This window comes from Nyctibius grandis, chromosome Z, assembly GCF_013368605.1.
Source record: "Nyctibius grandis isolate bNycGra1 chromosome Z, bNycGra1.pri, whole genome shotgun sequence".
NCBI lineage: Eukaryota > Metazoa > Chordata > Aves > Nyctibiiformes > Nyctibiidae > Nyctibius > Nyctibius grandis.
In genome coordinates, this window is record NC_090695.1 from 97,370,392 (window position 1) to 97,388,773 (window position 18,382).

Consider the following 18,382-nt stretch of genomic DNA (forward strand, 5'->3'; position numbering starts at 1 on the left):
CTTGTGGAAGGACTCTCTCCTCTCCCAGTCACAACGAAACCTTTTTTTCTCCCCTCCCTTGCATGCCAGTCTTGTTCTAATTAGCTGCATTTTTAATCTGTGTGAGTAGAATGAAATCCCAAGCGAGGAAGCATTTTTATCCTGCTGGAAAACTTAATTAATGATCCGTCAGAGAGTTTGATTTCCAAGCATAATGAGAACTCGTGGATCGTGGCGACGCCATGGGTGTTATTTAAAGATGTTGCTCTTGCTCTTGGCCATGTAAAACATTCACCTCTTCTCTCGGACTTGCCCTGATCCTGTGATATGTGAAGGGACTAATGGGAAGCCTCCCTGGGGCGTTTGGGGCTGCAGCCATCCTCTAGGGAGGAAGGACACTCACCTGCTCCTTGCTGACTTGTCACCTCTTCCAGATGCTTTGCCCGTGTCGAGTCCCGGCTCCAGAATGACGCTGGGTCTAGCGAGCACACCGCTGTCCCTTTAGCACTGACCTCCGTGCACGAGGTGTGTTAAACAGCTAAGGGAATTATGATTTCTTCATTCCCAGAAAGAGCCAGGGGTTGGAAAAATCCAAATTGCTTGGAGCTCTGTCACTAAGACCTTCTGCATCAAGCTGATGTACCTCGACCTGACTCCCAGAGCCCCAGAACGGGCTGCCTTGCACCCGAGGGAACGGGCTCCTGGGGAGGCCAGAGCTCGGTGGTGCTCTCGGAGGCATTTGTGTGCCCCAAAAGCAGGTCCTTTGTCACCAGGACGTTCTCAAATACGATTAAACCAGCCCCGAGGCTGAACCGTTGCTTCCAACAGGTGCTCGGGGAAGGTGGGTGAGACAGAAATGACAATAGGGTGGCACAGCAGAAAAGTTTATTTCTAATCCCAAATATTTACGATCAACACCTGCTAAATGGCCCGTGAAATATATTTTATGGTGTCATTAATCTGCAATAAACCGGTTTTATTTTTAGACTGTTTGCACGGCGTTGCCAGCCTGACTCATCCCTGACTGCGTTTTTATCTCTATGCGAGCGAGCTTCCTCGCCCTTTGTCTTAACAGCCTCTTACTTCTCTTCTCAGAGCTCTTCCCACCCGCTGCTCAAATCCAACGGTGCGGAGGGAGGATGTTCTCATAACATCAAAGGGTGTATCAGAGGGGGTATTCTTGCTGTAATTCTTGCTGAATGTATATTTACCTGGAGAAAAGCAGGGCAACAAGCCAAAGCAGACATTTCAATATTCCGTATGCTGCTCCCCCTCGTTACGCTGGGTAATTAAACAGGTTGGGGTCTGGCCCTGACACCCCCTGTGCCGGGCAGAGCGCTGGTGGGTATGGGAGGTGTCGCTGCCCACGAGCTGTGAAATTCCTGGTCTTCTATGAAGAATTAATTTATATTGGAACTTGTTACCATTTGTGAGATTTTTTTTTGTTGCTGTTGTTAATGAGGAAAATTAATTAGTGCCTTGGTCTGAGCCAGTCAGAATAAATTAACATGCAGGCAGGAAGGGGGAGAGGGCGAGGAGGACCGGAGAGGCTGGTTCCCAGCGGGGCCATCGGATTCGATAAAGGCATAAGAGCAATAATCAGGCTCTGGGGAGGAGAGGGGAGGGGAAGCGAGCTCCTTCCTCCGCCCAGCGCGAAGCCCTCCTCCTCCTCGTCAGCCACCCGCCCTGGCACTGGCTGCGTTTTTGGGGCATGACTTGGGTGGGAGCCGCTCTCTGTGCATCTTCAGCAAACCCCGAGATGTTGCCACAGGCCTTTGGCAGCTTGTGCCTCCGAGTAGGGCAAAGCGTAACCAAAAATAAGCTGCTCCAGGGGATTTCAATCCAATATTCGAATAATTAATCCGGTTTCTTTCCCATGGTGTGACATAATGAGGGTTGCTGCCATTTTCACTCTTTCCCCACAAATAGATTTTTTTTTTTGCTGAATAGTCGCAATGGCCACAGCTGGAGAAACCCCCCCACCCTGACCTACACATGAGCGAACACAGGTGAAGGGTCCTGGCATGAGGAGCAGCCCAGCCTGGCCACAGCCCCAACCTGGGTGTGAAACCCTCCTGGCGACATCGCTACGTGCATCTGTGTCCAACCAGGGAGTACGTCTGTGCCGCCACGTGTCCTGCAGCCCCTCTGCACCCTCCCAGCTCCGCAGGGAGCTCGCGCTGGGGCTGGTCCCACTGGAAGGGCTAAAACCCCTTGTGGGAGTAGCAAGGCTGCTTGTGTTACCACCGGCTTGCTGGAAGGGGATGAAGCACCCACCTGGCGTGAGCGTGAGCGGTTCTAGGACCCCAGTGGGATTGCAGCAGATAGACGTGTTAAGCTGCTTAAAACCAAAACCCACGGCGATTCCAGCCCCTCAGGCCACGCTGCTGGGGCTGCTGGGGCCCTCAGGCTGTGCTACAATTGCTCATTAAGCCCCTCTGTATGGAAGACGAGGTGGCCCCAGCCATTAAAACACAGCCACGTGTTCAAAGCTTAATAGGGATGGTTTAATGGATAAAGTCAATTTAATTATTCATCCTAAGGAAGCTTGTACAAATAACAAATGCTTATCAGTATTCATGCGACCTGTATGATCTCGCAACGCTGACAGATTAAAGGTTGTTTCTAATTGCACTGGGGATGGATTCAGATTGGGTTGGGTGTTTTTTTTCTAATACTTTTTTTTTTTCCCCAGCCTGACAAAGAGAATTTCAGATCGATGCCATCCGAGATTTAACCTTGAAACAGAGATCATCTGAAGGCTCCTCAAGTCACTTTGTGATGGTTTCCTCTGCCCCTTCCTCAACATGGTGGGTTTTAATCCCCGTTTGATCCCTGCTCCTCCAAGGCTGCCAAAGAGGCTCTGGGCAAGCCCAGACCGATGCAGCGCTGCTGTCCGTGTGGGCTGTGGTTCTGCTGCAACGGAGGGTGGTGGGGCAGAGTCTGGCTGACAAATGGATGCGACTGAATTGTCATTAAAAATGCAAACTAGAAATCGATCCAATTAAATAACAATGACTTGCATTTACCTGCTGCTTTTCACTTCTGATCTTAAGCAAGAGCCTGGTGGAAATTGCTGAACATGGCAGAGGTTCGGTCAGCAGGAACATTAACACCAGGTGACGTTAAGCTTTTTTCTGTGCAGCTGGTCGTGGCCAGGTTTGGGGTGAGGACCCAGCTCTGGGAGCTCAGGGGGTTTGTACCTGTCTGTCCAGGTGACTGTCCCCAAAAGAGACATCAGGGAGCAATTCATGGTCACTGGCTGGTCTTAAATAATTCAGTCGGAGCTTGACTCTCCCCATGCTGCCAGGATGTCCCCTGCTTCACGGGGTTTGGGAATGTGTGGCTTTGTCAGAGGGGACGGGGGGACATCCTTGGGGCTGGTACCTGCAGGGAAGGAGGGTCCTGAGGCCACACGGCACATTCAGACTCTCTTGGCTGGGAATGTCACATCTGCTGCAGGTGAGCGAGTTCCCCGTGGTCTGTCGCACGGTGCAGCCTTGCACCCTGGCTTCAGAGAGACGGGTACATCGCCATCAGCATCCCCACCATCTTCTTTACTCCACAGAGCAGGGTTCTGCATCCAGTGAACTATAAAAGACACCTTGTCTTTAGTAATTGCTTTCAGTAGCAGGGTCCTGCCTGGTCCTTCCCTCCTGCTTTTGTAAGAGCCCAATCCATGTCCCTAGACACCGGGGATGGTCTCGGCGGGTGCCCGGGGCAGACATCACGGCTGCGGGGCCATCCTGGGGGATGGCTGCGTCCCACAGGCAGCTGCGGTGGGAGGCTGTGTCGGGGAGGTGCTGAGCTTCGCCAGCTGATCAGAGGCAGCGAAAGCCTGTTAAATCCCTTCTCCTTTTGGCTGAAGCAGCTCTGGACCCGCAGTTCCCAGCTGAAGCTCGTGCCTGGGATATGGGTGATGTCTTGGTGCCCCACACCTTGCAGGAAGGATGTCATGAGATGGAGACCATGTCCCAGTCTTGGCAAGCTGCCTCTACTTGCTGAGAAATAAGAAAGAAAAGGTTATTTTGCTCTGCTGGTGCCCCTGAGCCGAGACGTTTTGTACCTGAGAGCAGGGCTGTCGTTGTGGTGTGGATCGCAACAGTGACGACCCACGGTGTGGCCTCTCCGTGCCCCAACAAGCTGCCAGCCTGGGCCCACATCTTCATGGGTCTGACACCCTTGGGGAAGAGACGATTCCCAGAGCAGCCCAACCCCAGCACTCTTGAAGCCACCACAAGCTGTAACCGTGGGCAGGGAAAGCCTTTTTGCAGCCCCCGCTGCTTCACACTCCTGCCTGGAATTAAATGGTCTGATTTAGGCTTGTTTTTTTAGCCTAAAAATGCACAAGTTTTTGCCAAAAAAGCTTCTAACAGCAGAGGTTCCTGCCTCAGATTGGATTTTTGTTTCCTTGGCTGGACCCTACTGGACCCTACTGGAGCTCCTACTCCATGGAACATGGTAGTTTTAACAAATTACCTCTTTACAAAGGAGATGGTTCCTAACAGAAAACCCACCCCCAGCACTTGCTGTGTTTTTTGAGTGATCTCCGTGGGTTTCTCTGGTGTCTCCAGCCGCAGCAGAGCAGGAGACGCCTGCCCCATCCCATCCTGATCCTGGTCCTGGCTGGGTGACATGCAGAGAGAGCGCCTCTTCTTTTCATCCCTTTACATTTCTGCTAGCAGAAAATAAAATAATAGCCCCTTGGCTGCTTTTGAGCCTCATTTAATGCACTCCAGGCTGCAATTCCTGCTGCAAAACGAAGGCTTTGGTACCTGGGTCTCACTGTCCCCAATATTCAGCCACCTGACACAGACGTGGTGCTGGCCCATGGCTCGGGGCCCGGGTAGGAGCCTGGGTAGAGCCAGGACCGGGGGCCACAGCAGCAAATCTCTGAACTCCTCCCCAACACGCTGCCGTGGCCACAAGCCCAATGTGTTCCACCAGCCACTGCTCCGTCACCACGTAGGGAGTCACCGTGAGCAGCCACCAGCCACCCCACCCCATGGCCAGGGGCCTCCAGCGCTGGGGCACTGAGAAGGGGCTTTGGGCACGGGGGACACTGCCTCTCCCAGCAAAGCTGAATGACGACAGCAGGAGGGAACACCCTGAGGTGTCCCACATGCCTCCCGGGAGGATTCAGCCCGGAGCAGGGGAATTCACCTCCCCTCCCTTCCACTCTGCTGCTTAAACTGCAACAAAAGGAGTTTGCCATCATCCCCGAAGCGCTATTAATAATTACTTTTATGGTGCTTTTCTGGAATTCTTTGCTATCCCACCGAGACAGAATAATTATTTACAAAAAAATCCTAAATGCCTCTTAATTACAGCGGTGCAGGTGCTCGGAGGCAGCCGGCCTGAAGCACTCAACATATGGAGGCTCCTGAGCGAGGTGAGAGATTTGTTGAGCGTCACCGTTGGAGCCGAGCGGGAGATGGGACCAGCTCCAAACGCCAGCGGGGAAGGGGATGGTTCGGCCACATTTAGGAATGAGGTTTTAGGGGATACTGAGCTCTGGGAGATGGAGACTTTTGGGGTGGGCTGCGGGCAGCGGGACCTGCCGACTGGCCACGCTGCGCTGGAGCGGGGCTCGGCCTCCCGGCTGCACCCTGCCCTGCGGCACAAAGTCAGGCCACGCTTCCAGTTTATACAGTTTAATACATGTGAAACAAGATACATTTCCTTTTGAGTAATGAATGCATAAATAACAGAAGATATATGTGAATGCATAAATATGAGGCGGCATGGAAGGAACCAAACAAAAATGATCGGGTTAATTTTATTTTTTCCCCTATATGTCTTTTCGCCGCCGCCAGACTCGTCGCTGCTGTCATTTAGCATCAGCTTTCCACGGTGAAGCTGTCCCACGGTGAGAGGACCTGGATGAGGGGTGGGGAGGGGGCAGGGACCGGCGGCTAAGAAAGAAAAATCAACCTCAAAACTGCAAAAAAAAGGAAAAAAAAAAAAAGTGGTGTTAATGGGTGACCTGAATTCTGGAGGCTTCTCAGTCAGAGCCGGCGAGGGAGGGCCTGGGGAGCTGAATGTGTCCACGTGTGGGTGCAGGGGCACAGAGGGAAGACTGACAGATGCCCCCAGGGGGGTTGAAGGCGTTCTGCTACTAGGAGGACAAGTCATTAGCTTAAATGCTCACAGAGAACATCACCTAAGACAGCTCTTTATACCTTTACATACTGTAGCAATAATTTACTTTGAACAGCAGTAAACAAAATACATTTCTTTAAATAATTTACTATTTATTTGTTTTGTTTTTTTATCTCTCTGTAAATTTAACTTTTTTCCTTTTTTTCATCTTTTTTTTTTCCTTTGTACCACAAGAAAAGGTGTTGTGCACGTTCGTTCGGATTATTGCGACATTTAACCTGAATTTCAGTTAAAAAAAAAGAAAAAAATAAAGCAACAGGACAGTTGTACAGACAAGAAGAATGAATAACTTATTATTGCACTGGCTACAATTCAGTAGTGATTTGGTTTTTTTTTCTGTAGTGAGGACAACCTCTAAAGTACAAAAGAAAAATGAGCGAGATGTCTAAAGCATCAGCTGTGAAAAGAAGCTGGTGGAATGACAGTGGAGGGAAGGAAAAAAAGTGAAAGCAAAGAAAGGAGAGAAACATTTGGAAAACGAATGGCCGTAATAATTAGTTCCACATAAAACCCAAGGAAACACCACCCAGTTGCGGAGTCACATGTAATGCAAAAAACAGTATCGTTTCTCTATAAAAATATGTGCATTATGAAGAGAGAGTTTTTGTGGGTATATATTTTTTTTTGTCTTTTTTTCCTTGTTTTGTATCTCACAAATACATTATTTCTATTTATATAAGTGCTGATATACAGACAATGTACAGCTCCCAGCTCCTGGGCACTCCCGCCTCAGGGGACATCTCTAAAAGGTGCCTTGGTAAAAGTTGAGCATCTTTAAAAAACCCAAACCAACAAAACAAACAAAACCCGAAGAGGTTCCCCCAAATCCCACCGCCGCCAGCTCGAACCCGAATCAATGTGATTGAGGCCACGGAGCGGGGTGGGAGGAACGAAGCAACCCCTGACTCGGCTCCACTTTCCCTTTAGAAAAGCAACCCCCAAACCGCTTTGCAAAGCCGCTCCCCACCACCCCAAAACCCGTCACCGGTTTGTCCAGCCGTTTGGTTTCTTTTTCTGTTTAATCTTTTTCTTTTTGTGTTGTTTTTTTGGTGTGTTTTTTTTGCAAACCTCCACAGCGCTTAAGAACAAGTGACTGCAAGAAAGGGGAAAAAAAAACAACCCCAAGAGCGCAGCCACCCACATACCTGTGGCCGCTCAGTCCCTTCGGTTTGGGAACCCACATCGGTGTCAAGCCCTTGAGACCCCCCCGCTCCCCCCTCCCAGAAAGCTATACCGGGTCATCTATGTCTTCTTCTGTTGCAACAGTCACCGGGACCAAGTCCTGCTTCCGCAGGGGGCTCGTAGCGATGCCCAGGAGCTCTTTGCTTTTCTCAGTGTTGCTCCGCTGAGTTTTTAAGTGATCCAGCTTTTTCAGTTCGGAGGCAGCGGGGTCCGGCCGGGAGTCCGGGGAGGCCGGCGTGGACTGACCGCTGTCCAGAAGGAGATCTGAGAGGCTGCTCAAGGAGCTGCCGTCCAACTGCTCGAAGGAGAAGTTGGGGATGGTGAGGTGCTCCCCGCGGCACGGGGGCTGGCCCCGGCGCTCCGCTTTGTAGGCCGGCTCCCCGGGCTGGCTCTCCGCGAGCTCCAGGGACTCTCTGTAAGCCGGGAACTCGCAGGATGGGGTCCTTCGGCGCAGCATGCTGTTCTCGGAGGGTTTGGTGCGCGAGGCCGCCCCGCCGTCGTCCTCCATGGGAGGATCTATAGAAATGCAGGGTGGGCTCATCTTCTTCTTCCTCCGGGCTCCGTGGATGTACTCGGACTCCGTCTGGCTGCGGGCAGGGGACCGCTGCTTTTCCTCGGCAGGGTCCTCAAAGCTGCAGTCCCCGTCGCTGAGGGAGGGGCAGATCTCGATGGAGTGCCGCCTTTGGTCGTCTGCCCAGCTGGGCTTGTTGAGGAAGCCCTTCGTATCGATGCTGTAAAACTTCTTCAAGTCCTTCTCCTTGCTGCTGCCCCCGGAGAGGCTGGTTGTGCTGCAGTTCTTGAGGGACACTGGAGACGGGGCCGGGGAGACGAACGGCGAAGTCGAGCGGCTCCCAGCGTCCGAGTGCTCCCCTCCCCAGTCTTTGGCCGAGCTGTTGATGTGGCGAACCTCCTCGTCAGCCAGGTCGGAGGACTCGAAGAGGCAGCCCTCGGGGCTGGGGGGGCTGCTGCCAGGGCTGGGCGGCCGGCTGGGGACACCGCGCTGGCTGCAGGTGTGCTTCCGCGCCAGTGTGCTGGGGTGCCGATGCGGGGAGGACCGGGGGGTGCCCGGGAGGGAGGCGGCTGTGGGATGGAGTGGGCTGGGGGTGAAGGTGCTCTGGGGTGGCTTTGCTGATGGTAGCGTCTCTCCAGGCTCTGCTTGCAGGCTGTCCTTGCGGTCCGGAGTCTGCCCGTCCACAGAATCCGTTCGAATGGCCTCCTGGAAGGTGAGGAGAGAGAGATGGGGCGATAGCCTGGGGATCTGCTGGGCCGGTGGCACTTCAGTGATGAAACACGGCATGTGGCAGAACAGTTGGTGGGTCTAATGCACCCCACCCCACCCCATCTTGTCGTACCAGCCCCCGTCAGACCCTCCCTGTACAAGAGGATGCAGTTTCTAGCAAGCAGACCCAGAGCCTGCACGTACAGGGCTTGTATCTGCTGGGTCTTTCCGCAGAGCCTTGCTCTTGCTCTAGCACCAGCTCCTGAGTCAGTGCAACCTGTCTAAAGTGACAGGGTGTAGGGCTGACTGCAGGCTTCCCGCAGCACTGGTGAAGCTGAACTGGGCATCTTCTCTCTATGCTTTAGCTGTTCTTTCATAGAACAGCGCATCCACAACGATGAAAGGGCCTTCCCCTGCGTGTCACTTGCTGAGTCTGGAGTATATTAAAATTTATGGTGCCGGAAATGTTTTGTTCTAAAAAGGGGGATTCTACTCTCAGCTCCAAGAAAAGAAACCCAAGAGGGGACTGGAAAAGAAGGGGAGGATCCAGGTGAGTGTGAAGGAGTTGTTTACCTCTGCAGGCTCTTGGCCTCTCACCTGTCTGCACAGCGGCTTGTTGAGAGTAGGAGATCGAGGTGTGATGTGGGGGGGAAGGACCTTCCAGCGGTGGCGGCCTTCATGGCTGGGGGACCGGACTGCCAGCTGGAAGGACTCCGTTGGGACTCTGAGAGAGGAACATGTTCCCACGGGCTGGGAGCGGATGGAGGTGATGGACCCTAGGAAACAGAGAGAGAGCGGTCACCACCACGGCTGGCGTGGGGGCTGTGAAGGTTTGAGGAAGAACCGGGACACACAGACTCCAGGAGGGGAGAGGAAAAGCCTGTCTAGTCTGGCTGAAATCCCAAGCCTCAGCAATAAGCCTTGGGCAGTGCCAGGATTGGAAACCAGGTGTCCCTTGTCCTGTCTCCTGCTTTGAATATCTCATCAGGGATGGCAGGGAGGTTAGATGAAGGTTAGGCAGAGATGAAGTCTGCAATTCAGCAGCATTGCATGTGGCTCTGCCCGCTCCGGGATATCACCTGTTACAAGCTTTATGCTCATAGCATCTATTTTCTGTTTCAGGTAACAACAGGAATCTCCTCCTGCAGCTGCTGTGACACTCGAGGTGAATGGTGGCCACCAGGACCACACAGCAGCAAGGGAAGGGCAGGAGGTGGGGTTGCATTTGTAACCCTGCCACTGCCGCTCTCCTGGTAGCATTGCCATGGGTGGCTTTGTAAAAGGATGTTGCCTGTTTGGAGAACATGGATCAGGGAAGTCTGGTGGCTGTGCCGGATCCTCTGAGTCAGGACGCCTGGGTTGTCTTTGCAGGGCTGCCAGGGACAGGCTCGCACCCTTATGCTGCTCTGCCACACGGAGGCAAGAGCAGCACCGCTCAGCTCCCTCGGAGCCTCCAGAGCTCGACTTACAGGTTCAACCTCCAGCCTCATACAGCCAGCGAGCACCCTGCCACGGACTTCTCTGGGAGGAGCCACCGGGAGCATGCACAGGGCAGTTTTCCCATTCACTGCAGCCCAAACACCACCACCACCGTCTGTCCACGGGGCAGGTCTTGTCTGAATGTGGTCTGGTCAGCAGCATGGAGACCGCTTCAAGTGCTTTGACAGTCCCTGAGCTCATGTATCAGGCAGGAATCACTCTCTTCCTCAAGGCTCCCAGTCCCCTGGCTGAGTCTAAAGGCAATTCCTCCTCCCCAGCCCCTTTGTGGTGCTGCTTTACTGCAGTTCTGTGTTGTTTGAAAGATCTTTTGCTTTTTTATTTTTTTGGCTGCAGGATTTATTGTCCTCATTAGCTTGAAAGCCAACGTCTGTTTCTACATTGCTGCTCCATGTTAAAACCAAACACAGCTATCCATCACTTCAAGAGATCTCGCCCAGGGGTCAGGGAACTTGAACCTATGACAAAAGCCATCCAGACAGATTGCAGTTGTATTTCAGAAAGAGATTTGTTGTTAGGAAGAAAGAAAAGTTAGTGTTTAATCATTTTTCTTTTGGAGCTTTTCTCCAGAACACCACAGAAAGAGCAGAGCTTCCCACCCCACCCCACTTCTCCCTAGTTCTTTTTTGGGCTCTCCTACAGCCAGAGTTTCAGACCGAGTCTGTGCCATTCATGTGCTAATCCAGGCTTTATGAAATGTTTTTTTATGATGCAGGAAAACTTTGTCATAAAAAATCTGTCACAAACATGGTCATAAAATCAAAACCCTAAGCTCTCCTCCCTGTCCTTAGTTGGAATTTCCTTCTGTTGGAAACTTTCCATCTAGCTCTTGTGTAGGAAACCAAAAACCCCTCTAAACTGCATACTCAGGAACACTGAATATCTCTGGATGCATGTATCTTTTTCCTCTTGTTTTTCTAGTAAATCAGGAAACTGCATCTAAGACCAAAATAACACAAGATCTGGTCATCTCGCAATATTTTCACTGCGTAGTCACCGAAGTATTGGGCAAAGACCAGACATCCTTAACTGACGTTGAGAAGTCCATATGCTAATGTGAGTCCCTGTGTGCTCACTTTTACTTGCACATAACTTTGGTCAGCTCAGAAGCAGCACAGCTCTGGGTGACGCTGGTTGGACGTATCTACCAGACCAGGTAAGAAGTAAGCCCCTGTCATATCCATCGCTAAAGTGCTCTTGGAGAGAAACTTGGGAAACATGAGCAAATTCTTGCTCAGTTCTACCCACCCCTGCCAACATCCCAGCAGTTTTATACTGGTATAAATCCTGATTTACACCCACTACAGAGATGAAAACCATCCCCAGTAGTCCAGCCATGAAACTCAACCTCTGTTTTCTTTGCTTAGCAAAGAATTTGCAGGTGAAATAATAATAAATACTGAGCAGAGAACATTAACTGGTATCCAGAGAGTTTGAACAAATATAGAGTTACTTTACCCAAGGAAATCAGAGCAGATCTTGCCAGCCCCACCAGGGTTTCCAAACCCACTATTCATCTGTCCAAGCACTTCTTGCATTTCAAACAACGTTGCATCAAAGGAAACCAGGCTGGTAAGTTCTTGGGAGCCCCTCAAGAAGCACATGTGCTTTTAGGGAGGCAGATATTTCCTTTCTTATTGATTTCCCCTTCAAACCAACTCGCACAACAAAAGGGATAGAAAGGCATTTTAGGGGAAATGTATTTGGATGCAGTTGGGTAAATGTATACTCAAAGGCTCGGGGTAGCTCATGATTCCCTGGCTGCAGGGTGTCTCCACAAGATTCATTACAGGGAGGCACTGGAGAGTGGTTTCTAATCTTTATGCTCCCAAAGAAACTCCTGCATCTCTGAACTCAATGTACCGTGCTAAAAAGATACTGCTCTCAGACTGAAGCCTGCCTGAAACAATAGCTGTAAAGGAGCCCTGTCAGGAAGTAATACCGACAGCGGCTTTTATTCTTGTGGATTTTATTGATTCATAGTCATGATGTCAGGGCTGATCACTTCAGAAGAAATGTGCCGCTCGTACCCTTTTCCTCAGCTAACAGCCTGTCCTCTACACCCCCTACATCGCTTGGGAGCCCCCCTTCTCCCCAAACACCCGAGCCACCAGCTTTCCCCTGAGAAAATGCATCGACGTGATGAAAATATGAAATTGTGCAGCGGGTTTCTTGCTCCCTGTCTAACCACCACGCGTACCCGCTGCCCCGCGGTTGCGGCTAGGAGGAAGGGAAAGCTCTCAGTACCTCTCTGGGATTTGCAGGGGTACGTTTCCATCTCCACCTCGTGGAGGGGGAAAGGGGCTTTCGCTGGCATCACCGGCCGGAACATGTAGCTGTCGTTGGGCAAGGAGTGCATGCGGGACACGGAGATCTTGCGGACTGTCAGCAGGTTTGGAGCGTCCTGTGGCCTCGGCGAGTCTGCGCCGCCCTGCGAAGCAAGGAGACGCGGTCATTCAGCATCTTGGTGGTGAATTTACAGCAAGCTCCTTCTCATCTGCTTTTTGTATTAAAGCCTTGTGCAGATATTCCTCTTGGCGTCTTACAGAGAGTCTGCAGCCCCGGTGACTGCAACGGGATGCCGAGGCTATGCCGTGCTAGCTGAGTAAAGAGCTCAAGTTGTGGCTGGAGTAAAACGAGGCATTGATGACCCACCACTAAGCCAACTCTTGGACACCGCAGAGAAAAAGTAAGATCCAGGAAAATGGGTCCCACCCTCTAAACACATGAGAAAGCCAGCATTTCTCACGCTGTTCTGCTCTGTTTTTCCCAGGGATACTTTCAGCCCGGCCTGGGTGGTGAGGCCCTTCTCCTCAAAGCTACTCTGGGACAGATGGGCAAAACTGGCCAGTCCTCGGCCACGCTGACCGAGGGTACCAAGTGTTTCTGACAATTCGTGTAGTATCTCCCCAAAACACACATACAGGCAGACATTTAAACATACACATTAACACCACTGCAAACGCTGTGGCCTTTCTCCTACAATGTGGAGCATTTTGGGCACCGCTGACCCCAGAAGAAGACAGCCACGTGGCAGGAGGCAGAGGGAAGGAGAAGACATCATGGCAGCGTGTATGAAGGTGTGGAGCCTGTTCGGGGTTAGAAAAGGGATTTCTCTGTGTTTGCTCTCACTGTGAAACAGGTCTGGTTGAAAGTGCCCGGACAGAGCACGCCACAAACCTTCAACTTGACTCCTCACTGTTTCTCTGAGGCCCTCGTCACTTCAGGCACCTTATAGCTAATTTATCTTGGGGTCTTAGGAAGCTTTAGGGACTCAAACGATGTCTCTGCGGTGCTGAATGAGCAGCTGTGAGAGGTGGTGCCATGACTTGGCCAAGTCTTGGGGGAGCGGGAGCCCTTGGAACAAGACCTGCAACCTGGCTCCCGGCCCTGAGGCTTTGGTCCTAGACACATTCCCCTCACAATTTACCATGTTATCTAAAGTACGACTAATCACTCTGGTTTTCCTTTAACGTCAGCCTCTCAGTGACTGATTGAAAACATTTTCCCAGCTGCATGTCTTAAATTAAATGTATTTTGCTTTGCTCTGCCGGGCTGTTTTCCCTCTCTGCTAGCAAAATCTGGGCCTGAGATCTCTCGCTGGATAGTTTGGAGGTCACCAACGGTCTGGTTAAATCTGTTTTTTCCATACATTTCTGGCTTACAAATTTATTTCCTCAAATCCCTAAAGAGACACACCCCAAGACAAATTACTCGATGCTTTTACCCTGTTGAGCTTGGCCGAGAAGAAGGTGGGGATCAGCAGCAGTTATTTACAGGTAGTTGGCATCCAGTGCTGACTGCTGCCTTGCCCAGCAGCCCTCTGGGTGCAACCCTGGTCTCTAGTCTGATCTATTAATGCATCAGCAGTGTGGCTGTGCCAGTTGGCCTCTGGCCATCACAGCTAATAAGCTATCAGCATCGCAACACCTGAGCTGCACGCAGGCGGGCCATTGTTAACACCTCGGTGCCACACAGAGAACAAAAGGTCTCGCTCCCCTTTCTCAGTAGTCTAACAGAAGGATCACAGTATTTGTCTATTAAATCTCAGTTTGTCTTTACAGGAGCTTGTATTTGTCTTCTCTGGCTGGGGCAAATGAACAGAAATGCCCTCACAGAATCACAGAATCAATGAGGTTGGAAGAGCCCTCTGGGATCATCGAGTCCAACCATTGCCCTGACACCACCATGTCAACTAGAGCAGGGCACTAAGTGCCATGTCCAGTCTTTTCTTAAACACCTCCAGAGATGGTGACTCCACCACCTCCCTGGGCAGCCCCTTCCAATGGCTAATGACCCTTTCTGAGTAGAAATTCTTCCTAATGTCCAACCTGAACCTCCCCTGGCGAAGCTTGAGGCTGTGTCCTCTTGTCCTATTGCTAGTTGCCTGGGAGAAGACATAAAAAACTGCAATTTTTAAGGTTTCAGCTATTGAGACCCAATTGACTTATGGATGTGGGCACATTTCAAATGGCTTCAAAGTCACCGTAGTAAATACCTGAAATATGAAACATGGCCAGGAAGCTTGTTGGCTCACACCTGGTGAGCTGCTCTTGAGAGCTAGGAAGGTTTGGGGACACACCACCACTCTTTGGTGGGAAATGCCTGATGCACCGTCCGATCCCACGCCCTGGAAATCAATGTGCCTCCTTCAAAACCCATGAAAGCCCAACCTGGACCAGTGCTGCTGAGACTGCGTATGGTGAACCCTGCCTGCAGGCACCCTGAGGGCTTGGGAGGATCCCAGGCACCTGATAGACATGTGCAAGGTGGGAGTTGACTCGCTGTTGGACCCCTCTCAGGCCAAGTAGAAGGGCAATAAATTGACTGTGGAGGCTCATGGGGATGTGGCTCAGAGGCTCAGTTAAGCATCTTTAATCAGCGAGCATAATTCCCTCCTCTTGTGTCTGTGAACCAATAGTCTGTTCGAGCTCTGATTTTGCTCTGGTGCAGAGGGACTTTGAGAAGAAATAATTCTACAAATATCTCCACAAGACATGACCCTTCCTGGGTGATTAAATGGCCAGCTCTGCCAGCAGAAACCCAGGACCCTTTGCAGCTGCATTTACAAAGCCCCAGATTTTGCCTGTCCCTGATAGATTCCTTCCCCGCGATCTCCCTTTGAGCCTCTGCAGCTCCCAGGCGAAGCTAACGGACACCCTGCAGAGCTAGGAGGGGAACTTCCTTGAGGACTACACCTTCATATCACTCATCTTGCACAGGGGAAACTGCTTGGTCATCAAGAACTTAATCTGAGCCCAGAATGTGCTTGGAGATGCTGCAAGATATTTGCCACTAGAAGGTGCCTTGATAGTCATGGTAGAGGTTAGGTAATAAAGGGGAAAATGGCCCAGGTCTGAAGCAGATTAATTCTGCGTGGCCACTGGAAGTTCTCTGATGACAGCAAGCATGCTCCCCACGGCAGCATGTGCATCATCACTGACTGTGGCTCACGTGTTCTCGTGCCCACCAGAGGACATCTGGAGCTCGTTCACTCCAAGGAGGGCACCGTGCTGCAGCAGGGCAAACCGTGTGATATCCTTATGGGATGTCACCTGGGCACCGGTTTGTGGTGCAATCAGGAAGGACTGCGCAGATGGGGCTACAGCCCTTCTGGTCTGCTGGGTGATCTGCCCAGAGCATCTCCTGAACCCTCAGCTCCAGTGCTTGCTGAAAGCCTAACGTGTTGATCCACTTAGGCCTTTGTTTCCTCAATACTGTATCACAAACAAGTTCTTATAGTAACAGTAAGAAAACCAAACTGGGCTGTGCTTTCTCCACAAAGGACTGCCTGCCTCCAGTTCTCGATGTATCATTTGAAGACAGACTGCTCACACATCACATCACACATCAAATGTGAGACTTTTCTTTAGCTAAAAAGAGTTATTTCATTTGTGTCCCACACAAGGCTGCTGGCAGAGTCGGCTGGGACACATTCTTTGCCGAGCCCCTGCACACGCAGTACAAAGGACAGAGGATGGAGACGACTGTTGTGGCTGTGAAGTGACAGGTTTAGGACAATTCAGACACCACTGCTAGCTGCACAGCACCAAAGCACAATGCCACACGCAGAAGCAACGGCGCGACGTCATTCACCTCAGCCTCGTGGCCTGGGGTTTTGTGGGAAGGTGTCAGGACATGGTGGGAAACAGAGGAGAAGAACGGGATTTCCATCATGGGAGTCTCTGCCCCCTCCAGTGTGTCTGGGATGGCTAAAGACACGTTCTCACAGCTCAGCGCCTCCTTCAAATTAGCGAGATAAAAAGCATCAGTGGCAAAGCAAGGCTGGGTCTTAATGCTCGAACACGTTTGCCCTGTGGCATTTCCTAGTTGCCCCATTCATCCAGAGCAGGAAGGAAGAGAAAAGCAAATGTGGGCTGTAAAACCTGTCATAAATTGCAAGAAAATACAGAACATCTTGTAATACTTTCCACAGTAGCCATGTCATCATCAGGATTAGTCATAAGGAGCCCTACGTATTTAACCTGTTCAGGGAGTGCAGGACCGAGCTGCCAGCCATCCATGCCTGCCCAGAACAGCCTGGGTGTCCGAGATGGGAGTGCGGGCATGGCCACAGCCCAGCCCCACCGCGGGGCCCCTCACTGCTGCGCAGGGGAGGGGGAGCCCTGGCTCACAAATCCTCACCTGCATTCGAGCAATCTCATCCGCAGGGGGAAATCTGTGCCCAGCTCCCTGCTCCCACTCTTCTCCCTCTGAGGAGCATCACCTCTCACTACGGGTTTTCTCAGGGCTATGAGGCTCCTGATGTGCTTGGGAGGTATCGGAAGATGAGGAAAACCCAAGGAGAATGAACTCAGTTTGCAATCACAGCCTATGTGAAAGGATGTGCCCTGTCTTCCCCCAGTATGAAAAGTAACCTGGGTGTTTATGGTGCATTTTCCTGCAGAAATGTCTATTAGGAACTACATTCAAACAGTGAATTCCCCATCGCTGTGTAACTAAATTTCTTTTTACTTAACTTAATACAGACAGATAGATTTTACAAAAATCTAATTTAATGTAATTTAATCTCAAATCCTCCACTGATTTTGTTGTAGATTTATTTGCTATCACGGTGACAAAGCAATTTTGTATTCGCTCTTAATCATATGCTGCTGACATGGGATGAGACAATTATCTCATGCCCCTCCTTTTCCCCCCAACTTCTGATTACTCTATTTTTCTAGAGGACTAATAGAAATCAGAGAGCAGGCAGTGTCTGGAAAATCAACCCAGGAACCTCCAGCTTCTTGCTGAGGGGCTCTGACAATTCCCAGGGTCCAAGTCATCCATGCCCTAAGCAGAGCACGAGCAGCGGGAGCTGCACCTTACACCAGTGCCAGACGTGCCCTCCTGAGCTGTGCACTGTGATTTGCTTGAGGCTCCTCTGGAAATCCCAAACTGGGATTAAAAAGAACCTGAGCAGTATTTCTGTGTCTGTGTCAAGGGAATTTATGCCGTCCTTTGCCGCATGTGTCAGGGTTGACAGTGACAGCATTCCCAGGGCTTTATGAGCTGCTGCCCGTGCTAAAATGACAACGACTGATGTGTTGGCTGGGGGAACAGGACAGGGACATGTGGCTATTATGCTTCTGAACTTAAAATTCACAACATTTGAATGAACTGGAAATGGCAAGAGATGGACTTTCAGCCCTAGAGTACGCGTTTCAAACCGCCTTCCACCTCAGGGAGCCCTCCTGAGATGACTCGAGATGTGGAGGTGGAGGTGACAGCTCTGCCATAGGGGGACCTGGGAAAGCTGCCTTCCTCCCACGCTGCCTTGTCTCATGCCTCTTTGGCTCTGTGTCACTCAGGATCTGACTGCGTGATGATCAGACAGCAGTGACTGGTGAGAACAGTCCCCTCCCTACCCTGAGCACAAGAAAAGCAGACACTTTGTGTGAACTATTACCAGGGCTTGGTGCTTCACCTGCACCGCCGACTCTGACTTCGTGGTCTCCTGACTTCTGCAGGGTGCCCTGCTCTCCGGGGCCACTGCACCTCCCCTGCTCCCACTGGTGGCTGAGGTGGTCGCTCCTCTGGACATCTCCAACTCAATCTCAGCATCCATCTCAGCATCCTCCTTGGCCTCCTTGTTGCTCTCCTCCAAGTGCTTCATCAGCACAGCCACCACTACGTTGACCAGGACGAACTGTGCGATGAGGACGAAGGTGACGAAGTAGACAGGAGAGATAACAGGCAGGTAACTGAGGCAGTGCTTGTCTTCCCGAGTGCATTCCCGGAGAGTGTCCTGCAACAGAGAGGGAGAGGTGAGGGATTAATGAGGGCTGGGGCTCTGCTTGGGCTCCAAATACAGGAACATGAAAGATAACCTGCTGAGAA

At 51.3% G+C, this 18,382-nt stretch overlaps 1 protein-coding gene across 3 annotated transcripts in view; it reads right to left on the reverse strand.

The window, feature by feature from the left end:
- Nucleotides 1-5,704: 5,704 nt before the first annotated feature.
- CACNA1H (calcium voltage-gated channel subunit alpha1 H) overlaps nt 5,705-18,382 on the reverse strand; it is an 89,331-nt gene continuing 76,653 nt past the window's right edge. For 2 of the 3 annotated variants that reach the window (XM_068423924.1, XM_068423922.1), the window contains exons 25-28: nt 17,952-18,290; nt 12,287-12,470; nt 9,140-9,318; nt 5,705-8,539 (exon numbers count right to left, since the gene is read on the reverse strand). In XM_068423924.1, coding sequence (XP_068280025.1) covers nt 7,370-8,539; nt 9,140-9,318; nt 12,287-12,470; nt 17,952-18,290 — 1,872 coding nt within the window. In that variant the 3' untranslated portion in view covers nt 5,705-7,369. The remainder of the gene's footprint in view (nt 8,540-9,139; nt 9,319-12,286; nt 12,471-17,951; nt 18,291-18,382) is intronic. The other variant, XM_068423923.1, reaches the window with a different exon arrangement.